This window comes from Gavia stellata, chromosome 23 (assembly GCF_030936135.1).
Source record: "Gavia stellata isolate bGavSte3 chromosome 23, bGavSte3.hap2, whole genome shotgun sequence".
NCBI lineage: Eukaryota > Metazoa > Chordata > Aves > Gaviiformes > Gaviidae > Gavia > Gavia stellata.
In genome coordinates this window covers 7,330,406-7,345,098 of record NC_082616.1, presented here as the reverse complement: position 1 = coordinate 7,345,098, position 14,693 = coordinate 7,330,406, and the positions used below count along the sequence as shown (strand labels likewise).

The 14,693-nt window shown below is 37.5% G+C and overlaps 1 protein-coding gene across 4 annotated transcripts in view; it reads left to right on the top strand.

The window, feature by feature from the left end:
• The window catches only part of PLCB4 (phospholipase C beta 4), a 130,015-nt gene that overhangs the window by 54,130 nt on the left and 61,192 nt on the right, over nucleotides 1-14,693 (top strand). For all 4 annotated transcript variants that reach the window (XM_009810153.2, XM_009810156.2, XM_009810154.2 and 1 more), the window contains 5 exons: nucleotides 60-113; nucleotides 5,568-5,649; nucleotides 6,762-6,862; nucleotides 7,478-7,535; nucleotides 12,428-12,536. In XM_009810153.2, coding sequence (XP_009808455.1) covers nucleotides 60-113; nucleotides 5,568-5,649; nucleotides 6,762-6,862; nucleotides 7,478-7,535; nucleotides 12,428-12,536 — 404 coding nt within the window. The remainder of the gene's footprint in view (nucleotides 1-59; nucleotides 114-5,567; nucleotides 5,650-6,761; nucleotides 6,863-7,477; nucleotides 7,536-12,427; nucleotides 12,537-14,693) is intronic.

The following is a 14,693-nucleotide window of genomic DNA, read 5'->3' as shown; positions in this document are numbered from 1 at the left end:
GTATCAAGATCCCAGTTTTAATAAATAGTATTTTAAAAATATTTCATTCTTAATTTCAGCTGGATGAAGCTGGCCTTTCTAACAAACACAAATGGGAAAATTCCAGTTCGGAGGTAAGCACAATGGGGAATTCAAGTTTTTAATGAGGTACTGGTTGTATAATGTTAATAAATATATTTCAGTCTTAATACTGAAATATAATATCAATTTTATTACTAATACATATGTAAAAATAAGTACAGAACTAGACATACTTAGCTGAGTTTCATACCTCCTTGGTAAACTAGGCAGGACTTCTTATCAGCCTAGTAATTTTTTTCTTAGTTCATTGTAATGAAGATATGAGTGCTTGTAATTGTTTTCAAAGTCACTTAGAGCTAAGAGCATCAGTTTTCTCAGCTTAAAATGCCTCAAACTCTGGGGTGGGATTTTCAGTTGTAAAACTTCGTAAAATACTTATCAAAAGAACCATAAAAACTTGCAGGCCAGTTAAGTAGAGGACAAAAAGGTACGGTTTAAAATGTAGTTTCTTGTAAAAGAAATGGATATAGCTCTGCCAAAAATACTTCTGCTTTTATAGGAACCCCCAGGATAATATTTGGTTTTCTCCACATGGTGAATGGATCGTTGGATTAGTTGTTGTCAGTAACAGAAAAGCTGGAACAGCGTATTTTTTTTCTGTACATCTACTAACTATTACAAGTTACTGATTTTCAGTCCTCTCTGGCTAGGCAGTAATTTTTCCCCCTCCTGCTCTAGAAATTAATTTTTGCTGATACATTGAGCTTCTTTGCTCTTCATGCAGTATATGAAAACCACACTTTTGGGGCATGCTGTTTTTTCATAAATAGAAACTCACAGAAGGGAGCAAGAAGGACAACTTTGCAAGATAAGCCTCACAGAACATTTTTTTCAAGGGAGGAAGAGAGGATTTTGCGTCTGTAGAATCTGCAAAAAGACAAAGGGCCTGCCATGCTGCCTTCCAGGTTTCTTTAGTTTCATGACTCAGGTGACACCTTGACAGTGTTAAGGCTGCTTCAGTGTATTAATCTTCCAACTTTCACATTGCCAAGCCCGTGCTTATTTCTCAGACTTGAACTAAACTGCCACGAGGCACCTTGTGTGCCAAAGTCCCATGAGGAATATCAACTGAAGGATAGTGATGAGGGAACAATACTACATGGGCGAATTAATTTTTGAGGCTTTAGAGCTTTATGCCTGTGTTTGAACATAGAGCTTTATTCCTCAGTATGAATTTATAGTGTGCTAGCTTGTCTGAAACTGTTTCTGCCTTGGAATATTTTACCTCACATTTAGCAAGGCATAAATTCTCTCCATTGTGCTACAGCACACTGGTTGGTGCATGCAGACAAGCCTGCATATTGCTGAAGAGAGTCCAGTCCACTGGTTCCAGGGTATTAAATCTTCCTGCCAGATCTGCAGTTTTGATTTTAGAGGACTTAAATGGTCTCTTGAAGTTGAATCACTTTTCTTAAAATTGTTTCCAGTTCCACGAGTTTGTTTTTTCAAATTTGCACTATTTCCAGGTTGACATAAATCAGTCTCTAGCAGCTTAATTTATTGCAAAAGTAGTTTGCAGTATAAATTTGTAAGAGATCTACTATTCAATGCTGTGCAGAGGCAAGCTGAATCTTCTTTGCATCTAGATGCTCCAAGGAATGTGCTATGTTGGTGTGGGTGAAATGAGGCAACGTTTTGGGGCTCACCCAGGAAGCACTGTATCACCTGCTGAAAGGACTAGGAGAGATGTCGGTGAGAGGCTGGAGGAGAGGTGTACAGGAGGAATGTGAATGAAGGGGAAAAAATCAGTCTGCTCTGTAGACCTACATTGGAAAAGAGGGTCAATCAGAGCCCTGATGGAGGACGGCAAGATCATGAGAGTAGCCTGATCCAGCACCAGCTACTTACCATGAAGTGGGACACAGGCACCCAGGTGTCTCAGCAGTGGGCAGCCTGGGATGTGGGGGACTTCATTGCTTCCCTCCTCCCACAAGCACTTAGTGCAGAGAAGAAGAGTGGAGAGAGGAAAGAGGGAAAGAAGGAGGTAGATGCATAAGGAGAAGGATATGTGTATGAGGAAGGCAAGCCAGGAAGCACTGGGAAATGTGGGCAGAATGGCTCTGCTATGCAAGAGGCACCAAGTTTCACACTGTCTACCCAAGCCTCCCCCCAGTAACTCTTCCCACTGGTTTAAAGCACTGATGTTTCCCCTTCAACTGACCTCCAGATGGCTATGGCCAGCCCCTCCCATATACCTGTTTTTAAATACAGTGTTATCTAGTCAGCCCTGCTTCATCAAACCTCTGCCTCCTCCTGCTGCTCAGGGACTCCTGTAGCAATTGCTGTAGCTCTGGGAAGGTTATTCTCTCAGAATACAGATGGGAAGGTTATTCTCTCGGAAACAGAATATCCAGCAGATCTGTTAAGCTGTAGGAATGTGTATCACAAGATCACCTTTATTTCATTTTTACACAGAAGTGCAGTAAAACACTGAGGAAAAAAAAAAATCTCACCTTGGACATCAGAGCTGCTTGCATTTCTTTTCAGGTTTAAGACAGATTTTTGCAGCTAGCACGTGGCCATGGGGAATGATGAGCCTTGAGAAGGTGAAACTCCTTAGGCTGTCGGTGGTAATAGGCATAAATATTCCTGACTCCTCGTTAGTACAGTTGGGGGTTGCAGAGTCATGAAGATTCTTCACAACTACTTTTAGATTTTAATATGCTCTGGGGCATATATCTATTACTATCAACCTACTGTGTTTGGGAGAGGAGAAATTCTGGCAGTTAGTAGTGCAAAAACCTTAGGAGAGCACCAGATTTGTCTTTTGGGCTTTAATAATTTTTAGCAGCCGAAGTCTAGAACTACATCTACAGATCTTACCAGGACAGGGCATTTGGTAAGATATTTTTTATTTTCAGATTTTAACACTACTGTAAATGATGACTAAAAAGAACACATTTGTTAAAAAAAAAAAAATTCTACTTGGTTTCTGCAGCTTTTTGTTGGCAGAAAATGGATTTTCTACATGTGCAAGTTGCACCTGTTCAGCTAAAGCCTGTTTAGAAATTAGCTTTGCTCAATCTATGCTTATCCCTTGTATAACTACATTTAAAAGGATTTAAACTAATTTAGCTTCTAACTATGAAAACATAAGAAAAAGCTAAACCATGACAAATGAGACTTAAATCTGTTTTACAGTAATTTAATTAAGTTAATTTGAAATTACACTTTTTTAGTAAATATGTTTTATATCAATTACTCCAGAGTGCCTAGAAGAAATCTGTTTCAATACTTAGATGATGGTTGGAAATCATAGTTTTAGATAATTTCTTGTAGGCAGTGGTATTTCCAGTTCTAGCTCAATTGATAAATTCAGTGGAGCCATAATAAAAAATTAATTTGAACAGTTTATGTGTTGGCTTGATTTTTGAAGTAATGTTTGGAAAGTGGTGAAGCTGTGAAGTAACCAAGTCATTTAATCCATCAACAAGCATGATAGAGTCATACCCCTCAGTCCCAGATTTGGGAAGTATTTTAAATATTTATGAGGAAGTACATTGACATGTTACCATAAAAAGCCCCAAACCACTGTACAACGTGAGGAGTAAACACCGGTAGTTATCTGTTGACCAGTAAATTGCCTGCATCTGAAGTAGCCCAATTTTCTTCCAAGGCGTACAAGATGAATGTAAATCTGCTAGGATGAGGTCTCCTCTGATAAAAAAAAAGTAGTTTTATTTACAATATCCTTAGCAAAATGAAAGTGTCATGCTGTATTTTTACAATCTTTTTTGATTCATGCGATCTTTTCTAGACTGTTGCTCTCATTACAAATTACTGCTATATTTGCTGTCATCTTTGGTGAAATAAAAAGTAGTTTGGCATGAAAATAAGTTCCCTGCAGCCATGGAATCTTGGCTCACGGTTTCTGATTAATTACTTATGCCAATATTACACATTTTACATGACATTTATTATCGGGGCCCAATTCATTAGAACAAACAGAATTTTTTACAGGGCTGGAGGTAGGTTGTAAATTGTAGAGCTAACATTATTCTGCGCTTTAGAATTAGTAGAAAAATAGACGCCTGAGATTTTTTAAGAAACAAGTGCCTAAAGTTAAACGCAGCCTATATTTTAGTGAAAACATCTCAGTACTTATCAGCTTTGGAAAATCAAATAACTTGTTTAGTTGCCTAAATAGGGACATAGAAATCTAACTGTTGTAAGAACCCAGTAAAAAAAAAAAAAATTGGCCAAGACTGGTTAAAATATTATTTTACCATTTAGATCTTTCACTTCCTGATCTTAATTATTACTATGAAAATATTTGCATAGGTGGTTCAGAGTGTTTTGGAGAGTAAAACAACTGTGAATTGCTATGGCAACAAATAACAGCAACAGTTTGTTTCACATCTTTCACCATCTGAAATTATTTAGTATGCATGAGATTAACAAAATTCTCAGCAGATGTTTGTCTCACTTGATGATAAAAAGCAACATTTTCATATCAGGCAACTATAGAGTCTTTCCCAATGTACAGCTTTTGTTAGCATTAGAAATAGATATTGGATACAGACTTCAGTTTTTCTCTCCAGGTTGAGACACCAAAGTCAAGGGGTTGTGGGACACATCATTTTACCTCAGGCCCTAAACAGAGGGAAGGAGAACTGTCAAGTTTGGATCTACTTTTCCAGAGTTAAAGGTTATTCAAACGCATCTCAGATGGAAACAGAAATAGACCAAAGACTTTCACATTAATCATACCAAATAGCTAAGCTTTAATTGGTTTTATTTAATTTCAAGTGAAACCAGTTCATCAGTCTCATGCATGGTGAAATCACCCCTGTTTTGTGGAATCAGCTTGGTGGAAATATTTGAGTGGTAGCTGAGACCTGCTTAAATGAGTTGTGCATAGTATGTCTAGAACAGGGATATTCAGAAGGGGAGGGAGCATTCAAAGGGAGGATGAGCACTGCAGCTCGTGAAGGAGCAGGGAATGACGTTCGACATGCACATGGGAGTCTCTTGCTAGCAGCAACTGCTTGAAAAGGAAAGAGGAAGGAAGCTGCCATTGGAAATGGCTCATGCCTACCTTATGAGTGACCTGGGAGGCATAGGTTAATGCTTGGAAAGGAAGGGAAGTCACCACAACCAGGAACGGCTGGAGACATGAGTCTCCTCACATGTAGAATCTGCTACTTTTAAAACACAGTCATTTATCTATGCATAGAGTTTAAAAGAGCCAACAGAATAATGCTTTGCATGACTCTGTATCCCAGTATGTTGGAAAAAAACCCTCTTTTCTTTTTGCAGTCCATTATTTTGATATATTTTCTAATGGATAGCTTGCAGGCAGAGCACTGCTGCTCTATGAAGCTTAGAACACTTTTTCAACTGCACTATTACTTTGAAGATGCTTACATTCATCCATTGAAGCCAGAGGAAAATGTTGGCAGTAAAAGCAAGACAGGGAGAACTGATTGTTTCAAAAGTGACTAACATTTCTCCTTTTTTTTTTTCCCCCCTCTTTTTTGTTTTAGCATTACCAGAACCTTTGCATCAGGTAAAACAGAAAAAGTGATCTTTCAGGCACTTAAGGAATTAGGTCTTCCCAGTGGAAAGGTATTTAGTGGTTTTGAATAACATTTTTGTATATTAATAAATTGATGAATCATTCACATTTGTAGCTGTGATCTAAGTCATTTGCATCACATAAAAACATGCCTATTGTTCATGAGTAACTTATTAATCACTGTAGGTTGTTTACTAAAGCCAAAATGTAATTAAATCTGTGTGACATAGTGGTCCTTAAATGTCTTAGATGAGGCTTCCCTTCTTTTCTTTAACAGACCACCTCTCCTTCATTTATACAAAGTACATGAGCACAGAATAAGCACATAATACTTTTTTTGTTGCATGCCGTCCTCTCAGTTGCATTTCTTGGACTCCTCCTGCTCTTTGCTCCCTCCGTTGGAGAACTGCTGTCCAGCTCTGTCCCACTCGCCGCGGGAACCCCTGCCAGCAGCCCCAGAGAGGTGACAGCTGGTTACAGTTGCAGCTAGTTTTTTCGGCTTTCCTCCCTGCCCAGTCTCCCTTCTTTTGTTCTGGAGACTCCAGCCCTTGGTTCTTGGCCTGACTGCAGCAAGCGCCTGGTGAGGGGCAGCCTTGCAGGCTCTGCAGCTTGCTGTCTCCAGCCAGGGAGAGGGGCTGTAGAAAGACATGAATCCCCAGCCATAGTGGTGCCTGGCACCTGAGATGAAATTTTTCTTCACTGCTGCACTTCTCATCTTGTTCAGAGGAGGACATGATACTGCATGTGTTACCCATGTGTTCTCTCCCTCATGGAAGTTTTACATGCCCCTGTAAGAGAGCTGCTTTGCTTTTTAAAACCATTGCATCAAACCTGGGACTTTTTCTCAATGTTCCTTGGCTTCAGTATAAATATTCTGAAGTTTGTACGGTATTTTGGACTTTTTCGTTTTTTTCAAGCTTCAGAAGAAAAATAAAGACACTTTTCCAGTTCTGTGTTTATGTAGAGTTAATGTTACTGTGAGGTAAGCACATCAAACAGATCTATGATAAAGATGAATTAAGAACTGTTTTCAGAAAATACGAAAGAAACTAGGTAAGCGTATACTAGGTAAAGAGCTAAAACAGTTCTCAGTTACACTCTTGGGAAAAGAGCATATAAGCTCTCTTTTGCTGGATAAATGCACCTTTGCGTTTTGTTGCAGAATGATGAAATTGAGCCTGCAGCATTTACTTACGAGAAATTTTATGAGCTCACCCAAAAGATATGTCCCCGAACTGACATAGAGGACCTCTTTAAGAAGATGTAAGTTCAAATGTAATACAATCTTGCTTTAAACTCATTTTGCTGTATTTTTAGTCCATATCTAATAGTGACAGAACACTGTAAAGATTATCTAACCTTGAATCTGAGTAGCATCAGCAGCATTTTAAGACAAACTCAAGTCTATGTTTTTCCCCTTCCTTTCCTCTCAGATTGTTAATGTAAAAGTTATTCTGTATTTTAGAGCAACTTTTACATGAGTTAGAGGAAGCACCTGGAACTTTTTTTTTTTTTGCATTGGCTTTACTAACCACTGTAATTTTAACTTGCTCCTTTAGGTGATTAACACAGTATGTGAACTAATTAAATCTAATAAGAAATTAAGTTTAAAAAGTTTCTTCACTCAATTTATTCTCAGCTGGAGGACTTACATGTTGTTTTATGAAGTAATGTTTGTTAAGTTATAGTGTGGGAGATAATACTGTGCCAAGCATAGACAGTTAGTATGTTTTCTGTGACTGTTCATTTTGAGATTATAGAGCTACTTCAGGTAGAAAAGTAGGTGGTTTTAAAAGTATCAACAATGTCAACATGTAAATCATACCTACTGTAGCATCGTATATGAAAACTTACATTCTCTAATAAATTTCTTTTCAGCAATGGAGACAAAACTGATTATTTAACGGTAGACCAATTAGTGAGCTTTCTAAATGAAGTAAGCTTTTTCATACATTAACTACCATACAAGTCTGTCTGCAGTGGCTTGCTTCTTCCAACCTTCCCATTGCATGAATCGTGCCATTATTGCTATGCTTTTGATCCGCTGATCTTTCCATTATGGTAACATCCAGGTGCAAAAATCAGCTCCAACCTTGTATGTTGTTGTGCTTTCTACATGTTGGCTTTGCAGATTGCATCTGTTGATTACTTGCTGTTGTGTTATGTTGTGTGTTATGTATGTTTTATACATTTTATACTGTTACATTCAGTGCAGTTTCAACTAAAATACACCCAGTATTTTATTATAAGCAATTACTTCACCTGTAGGCCACAGCTAAATATATCTGCTAATCCTTCTGAATAATAGAAAAAATGAAGTAGGCTTTTAGAAACAGGGGGTTGATTCTTCTCGACAGTATTATTTCAATCTATTACAAATCTAAGAGCTAAGAGGATATTATAAGAGTTTGTATATGATTTTTAAAATACTATGTGTGCAGAGTAAGAGGAAATATTTTTATTGCTGTATTTCCAGAGCACAGTCGTTGGCAAGAGTATTTAGTATTTCTTAAAAATATTATAAGTGTCTGAAATCATTCAGTAAACCGTGTGGGGTTGGGTTTTTTCCTATTCCTAAAGCACAGTACGTTATAGAAGACTGACTCATTCAGAACTGCAACAGTAAATGCACTATGTTGCTCTGACAAGAACATACACGTGGAAAATAGGCACATTCTACCTTGTTTTGTACCATTAGATTCTTGTCATCTGGAACATGGATAGCTGCTTTACCTCTCTGCATGATCTTTTAGGGACTGGGTGCATTACCAAAAATCTCTCCATCTAAACTTATTTTACCAGTTATAAATCTATTTTATATTTTTTACCTATATTTATTTATATATCTGATACTGTTATATGAAGATTCAAGCAGTAAGTTCCCCATATATCAAATTTAGAATATAATTTTCTTTTTCAGTAGGGAATGCATGCCTTACTCTTCACCAAACCTGAATTACATGTAGAAAGAGTATTCAAAAAGAAAAGATAGTGAGAAGATTAACAGCTTCAGGACTACTGGTTACATACTTGGGGCCTTAGTTCATATACACATAGTTCTCTCTAAGCATGTGCTCCAATTTGCTAATAATCTTACTACTGTGAGATATTCTTTTGTGACAGCTATTTACAAAGTTCAGTGTCTAAACGTTTGCAGGACTGGGGTCATAGCTAAGGCATGTCATTTTTGCTTCTGCATTGAAGAGAGAAAGTATAACGTTGTGATTTAAATTATAAATTATCCCCCTAAAGTACCTCAGCCCCCAAATACACTTATAGTGATAGATACACTTCACTGCTTGAAGCACACAGCCCTGTCCACACCTTGAACCAGATTAGCTTCTGGGTTTTTTTTTTTTTAGTGTTAATCCTCATTTTTCAGTAAATTACTGTTTTATCATAATTTTAAAATCGTTCTCTGTAATTGTTTTAGTTTAAAGTGTGCTTCCTTGAAGCCCAAACTTCTGAAGAAAAGCTGCTAGCAATTGTAAGAACTTCCTGACTATCTCCAGTAACTGGTTAAAAAATTCAAATTGAATTGTTGTGCACTCAATTTTGCATTGTTTTAGCAGTTCTTTTTACAGAATTAGAAGCCTTATTTTATGGGCAGTATTGGAGAAAGATGCATCTTGTTGGCTGCATTCTTATTGTTGCAACACACTTTGCAATTGGAAATCTTCTAGTTGTCCCTTTAGTTGGTGACCAGAGCTGGGAAAAATTAGGCAAGTGGTTTCATAAAGTAGGACAGTCATTCTGATGACTGAATCTAATGCCTTTGGCTCTGTGCTGGAGGTCTTTTGGTCTCCAAATAGTATTTAAAGTTTTGGTCATGATTTGAAAGGCACTAAATGACCCAGAATCTCCCTCCTGAAGTGAGCATTTCTATCCCTTTGACAGCTGGCTAACATGGCAATTAGCAGTAGTGTTTAATGCTGGAAAATATTAAAAGATTATTATGATTATATAGGAGAGGGGAGTTACTTGGCAGAGCAATTCTTCGTGAGAGTCTTTAGCCTAAGTTATTTTGAATTCGGTAACCTCCAAGACATGCTGCAGAAGCTCTAAGTGTTAGGGATTTTTAAAGGAGCATGAGGCTACGTTACTGGGTATGAGTGGAGAGTGAGCTGCTTTCCTGTTTTTTTTCCAAACTGCTGTCTCTATTTGGCTTTTAACTGCTGCTGGCTGACAGCTGATTTAATTGTGTATCAGTATTAAAGCTGCTGGGAAGTTTTTAGAAATTTAATTATAGTCAGGAACCGAGTATTTTGTCTAGGTCTTCTTTTTTTTTAAAGTCGAATTTTGAAAAAAGAAAATATAGTAGAAAAAGAACTGAAATCACTACTCTTGAGATTTGCTGCTGACATTCGTTTGCAGCAATACATTAATAAGCCAAGTAACTGTTAAAATGGAAATTTGGTAGTCCTGGCCAGGACTAATCCTTTCTCCTGGGAAGGAGGTATGAGGAGATCCTTTTCTATCTCCCTCTTTCCCACTGTCCCTCTCCCCTTTCCCACTTCCTTGCTCTTCCTCCCTTCCACTCGCTTGCTTACTCTTCCTCCCTCCTTCCCACTCGCTCGCTTGCTCTTTCTATCTCCCTCTGTTTTTCATCTCCACTAAAGGACACCCTTCTTACCGCTGCACAGGACAAATTCAAGAGGCAAAATTGGTTCCGGCACATCATTAGCTGCTGTGTATCTCAGTTTGTATCCACTCAAAGAGGAGGCTGGAGGCCAGGTTGGGGAGACTAAATGATCTTTCTCTCTTTGCAGAACCATACAGGCATTCTTTCTCCCCATGCTTTTAGATGGTTCACCCTCATAGTTAAGAATGGTAACCTCATGGTTAAGAATGACTAGTGTAAGGGTGTCCTGTCTAATATGATAACTAAAACAATCAAATGTAACTTTGTTGGACATACACAGTTAGTCCTGGGGCATGTTGTCTTTCTAGATGAAACTTCATGCTTTTAGTTTTGGTCAGCTTTTGTGTTACAACTTTCCTGTGCCACCAAGCTCAGTAGTGCAGCACGTTTCCCCAGGAGACACTAGTAAGCATTCTTCCTTTTTTTAAGTAAAAATTCATCAGTTGTCAATTTTGCTTTATTTTTTAAACTAAGTAAACATAAAGACATGCTTTTTTTCAAATGGAAAATTGATAATGAGCAATGATCATACTACAAGAAGGATATTTTGCTCTTAGCTCCTTCCGATAACTCTGGGACTCTTTCTCAAGAGACCTTTTGCTTTATCCCATTTATTTTCTTCTGTTGCTTATGACTAACTGTAGAAGAAAGAGAGTGGGGAAGAGCACTTTTCTTGAGTTAAGAACCTTCCCTACTATTTCTTACGATTTTTTTTTTGAAGTCTTGTATTGTCGCTAATGGTATAAAGCTTGTCATTTGTCACAGTAGACTGTGCTGTTGCATGCCAGTGTTGTGTTGCTGTTATGTGCTGCTTAGCAAGTTATGTCCTGCATCAATCTGCTCTCATATCATATTTCATCCGAGTTTTACTTAGATATCCAGTCAGCCGATCTGTGGTGAATGAAACTGCTGTATTTTAGCAGACTGTCAGTAGCATTACTTGAAAGATCCCTCCTTAATTGCATGATTAAATTGGCATTGGTTGTAATTTCTTGGAATTAATCAAGCACATGCACCAATGTGTTGATTGTAAGAAAAGAGATCGAGTGCTTATTTTTGATTGGATATTGCTTTTTTTCATGAAAAAATGTCAAAAAGTTTACACATAAGGAATTACAGCAAATGCTGACAGTGCTGTGCCAAGCCATATCAACACCAACCTGTCCACTCCAAATTATTGATCACCAGTATGGGGGTGGCCTGTTACATTTCTGAATTCTGCTTAAACTAAAGCTTGAAAACTGTGCACCTAATGGGGTAAAAGAGTGTTTTCACAGTCATATTTATTTCTTTGTTTTATTGCATCTGCTTACATGCCACTACTCCGTTCAATTCTGGTTTTAATTTTCTTTTAATGGAGAATCAGGCACACAGTGTGCAGCTGTAATCCAGCATGGAGAAAAACAAAAGTTATGTAGCACACTATTAAGTGAAAACTTAAAAATTCTGAGGTTTAGTAGTGTATTAGAAATCACTGCTAAATTGTATCTAAATATTACATATATGATGAAATCCTAATATTGTAAATTACTGTGAATTGAAGAGATGATACTATGAAGCTCTTTTAAGTTGTACATATTTCTTCTAAGAACCTATGCTGTTTTTTGAATAGTTAATAACACAATGTTTCCACGATTCACAAATAACCATCAGTAGTTGCATATTTCTAGACTCAGGTTTCAAATTCTGTATTTATAGTATAGCTTTATTTTACTTCTAATCTTGACTTTAGCCGTAGATATTGCTGAAGACATGCATTTTTGCAGAGGTGATTACAGTGCCATCAGTCAAGCCTGTCAGTTTACATGCCCTACAAAAAAGATTAGGAGGAGAGAGAAGTTACAAAGAAGAGAGACCTAGCTATTTATCTTCAACATTTCATTTGCGCGTATACCACGTGCAGTCCTTATTTTCATGAACAAGCAAGAGTAAGACCAGTTATACGATTGCACTGGATTTTTTTTTTTTAAATATTTTTATAATCAAACTGCCTAGGTTTCTTATGAAAGATAAGGTTCATTTTCTGTCTAAAGCTAAAGTTATTGTTGAATATTCTGTAAGTTTTAGGGCTCTTTTTTTTTTTTAAATGTCCACTTCTTTCTTTCTCATCTGCAGTAATGAAATGCTCTTGGATGATAGCCATGCACTATATTGTTTTGCTGAATTCCGTTGTTTTCTAACCTTAGCATCAACGAGATCCTCGGCTCAATGAAATTTTATTTCCCTTTTATGACACAAAAAGAGCAATGCAGATAATTGAGACGTATGAGCCAGATGAAGACTTGAAGAGTAAAGGTAAATGTGGGAGGAAATTCAGTATTCACTGGTTTTGGGCATTTTGGGGAGTTGGTTCTGAAGCATCCAAGCTTTTAAAAGGGAGCTTACAGTCCTTATTTTTCAGTCTCTTGGCCACCTTGAAACTGATATTGCAGTACTGGTTATTCTTAGCTTGTTTTCATTAAAATTTGTCCCTTGATTTGTATTTTTTATAGTTTATGCAGCGTATAACAGAAGAGAAATAGAAGAACTGTTACAAATTCTGTCCTCGGAATTGCTTATTTTTTTTAAAGGCACTCATCTGCGATTCCTTTTGATGCCAGTGTATTTTACGTATTTTCCAAAATGAGGAAGGTGTACTAATATAGCTGCCACCTGTTTAGGAAGGAAGATGTAAAAATATGTTTTATGAAGGTGGAAATTAATCTAGAACTGGAAAACAATGTTCAGTAATTCACAAAGAAGAGGATTTTGCAAGCACCAAGCTGTAGCAAGGGAATGATATTGGCTTATTCTTTTAGGCAATAATTGAATCTTGGCTAATTATTTAGCTTCTTTCTTTGATTTATATTTCTAACAGGTTTTAAATAAATGTAGTAAACCTGCTGCAGGGCTAGGATTATGGAGAGTAACAACAGAACAGCAGCAGTGTCCTCTTACAGTGTTCCTCCATTGATCATATTTGCTGATGCGGATTTTATCCCAATGAAATCAGTAGGATAGGGAGATGATTTCATATAATAACATGTTGAACATGTTGAACCTTAGCATGTAAAGAAGGCAAGAATTTATTTCAGCAAGGCAAGAATTTATCTCAGTGGTTGTTCTGCAGTCTCTTTTCCCTTCTTAGATGTAACTTTGCTGTTGAGCAAAACAATTAAGCTCAACACCTTTTTTTGGTAAATCATGTAGTTTAAGAAACAAGGCTAATGTACAACAAGGTAGTTGCAATAAGCAAATGACTCTTCCTCAGTTACATTTCAGTAACAGAAAGAGTAAGTAAAGCTGAACAAGTTAATGCTGTGCAGTTTAGTAACCGGAGTCTGCTCAGGAGCACTACAAAAGCAAATTCTTCCACCTGGTCAGTGCACGTCAAAAATACAAAGGCCAGTCTGCTGAGCACATAGAGCTCTGTTATGTTACTCAAGTCTCAAGACATTGTTCGTCTAGAACGCCTGCTCAGCTGTGATGTTTTTCCACTAGATGATGCACTAGAAGTGCATATCATCTGAGATATCTTGTGCTGCTGCTTTTAAGTTTTCAGTGATCAACAAAATGAAAACATTCTTGAAGTTGAAAATTCCATTTTGCCTCCCTTTTTTCCCCCTTCTTCCAAAAGTCAGAATCAGCTGAGAGGATTTGAATAAGACGTTCCAGAACAGTTGACCTCTGGCTGACACCGAGCACAAAAAATTTAAGCTCCAGTAGAGGATTTTTTCAGAAAGCTAGGAGCAGAATGAAAAGCGGGATTACTGGAGTTCTCTGTATAAGTGAAAGGTTGTCTTAAACAAAATAAAAATAGGACTGCTGCAACCTGTGCCTTTACAATAGCTGGGTGTTCATACATGGCTTTAGGGAAAGCAGTCTCCAAATTAGTGCTGGATAACTGTTCTCTGCAATGACTCCTTGTGAGTAATCCCTCCTTCCCTACCTCAGATCATTTTTCAGTCTCTTGGCCACCTTGAAACTGATATTGCAGTACTGGTTATTCTTAGCTTGTTTTCATTAAAATTTATCCCTTGATTTATATTTTTTATAGTTTATCAAGCATATAACAGCAGAGAAATAGAAGAGTGTTAGGAATTCTGTCCTCTGAATTGCTGTATGTCACATGTTCATTGTAGAAAATGGCTTGCTGTTCATTAGAAAGGAATAAACCTGTATTTCAGACAGTAAACTTGAAGGTATCTTAGATTTTCCTAATGCTTTGCGAATGAACACGTGCAAACGTTTTCAGGTACACCTCCACTTGTTTTTGTCAGTGGAGAACAGTCTCTGCACATGTGGCAAGCTAATTAACAGCGATCTGGCACAGTCAGAGCAGGACTAAATGTGAAAGAGGGGAGAAAAGTACCATAGAAGACTGGTACATGCAATCTCACAAGGTCCCAGAGCTCAGAATTGTTTGGAGTGTTCTGAGGAGATGTCACTACTTATTTGCCTTTGTCACATCCT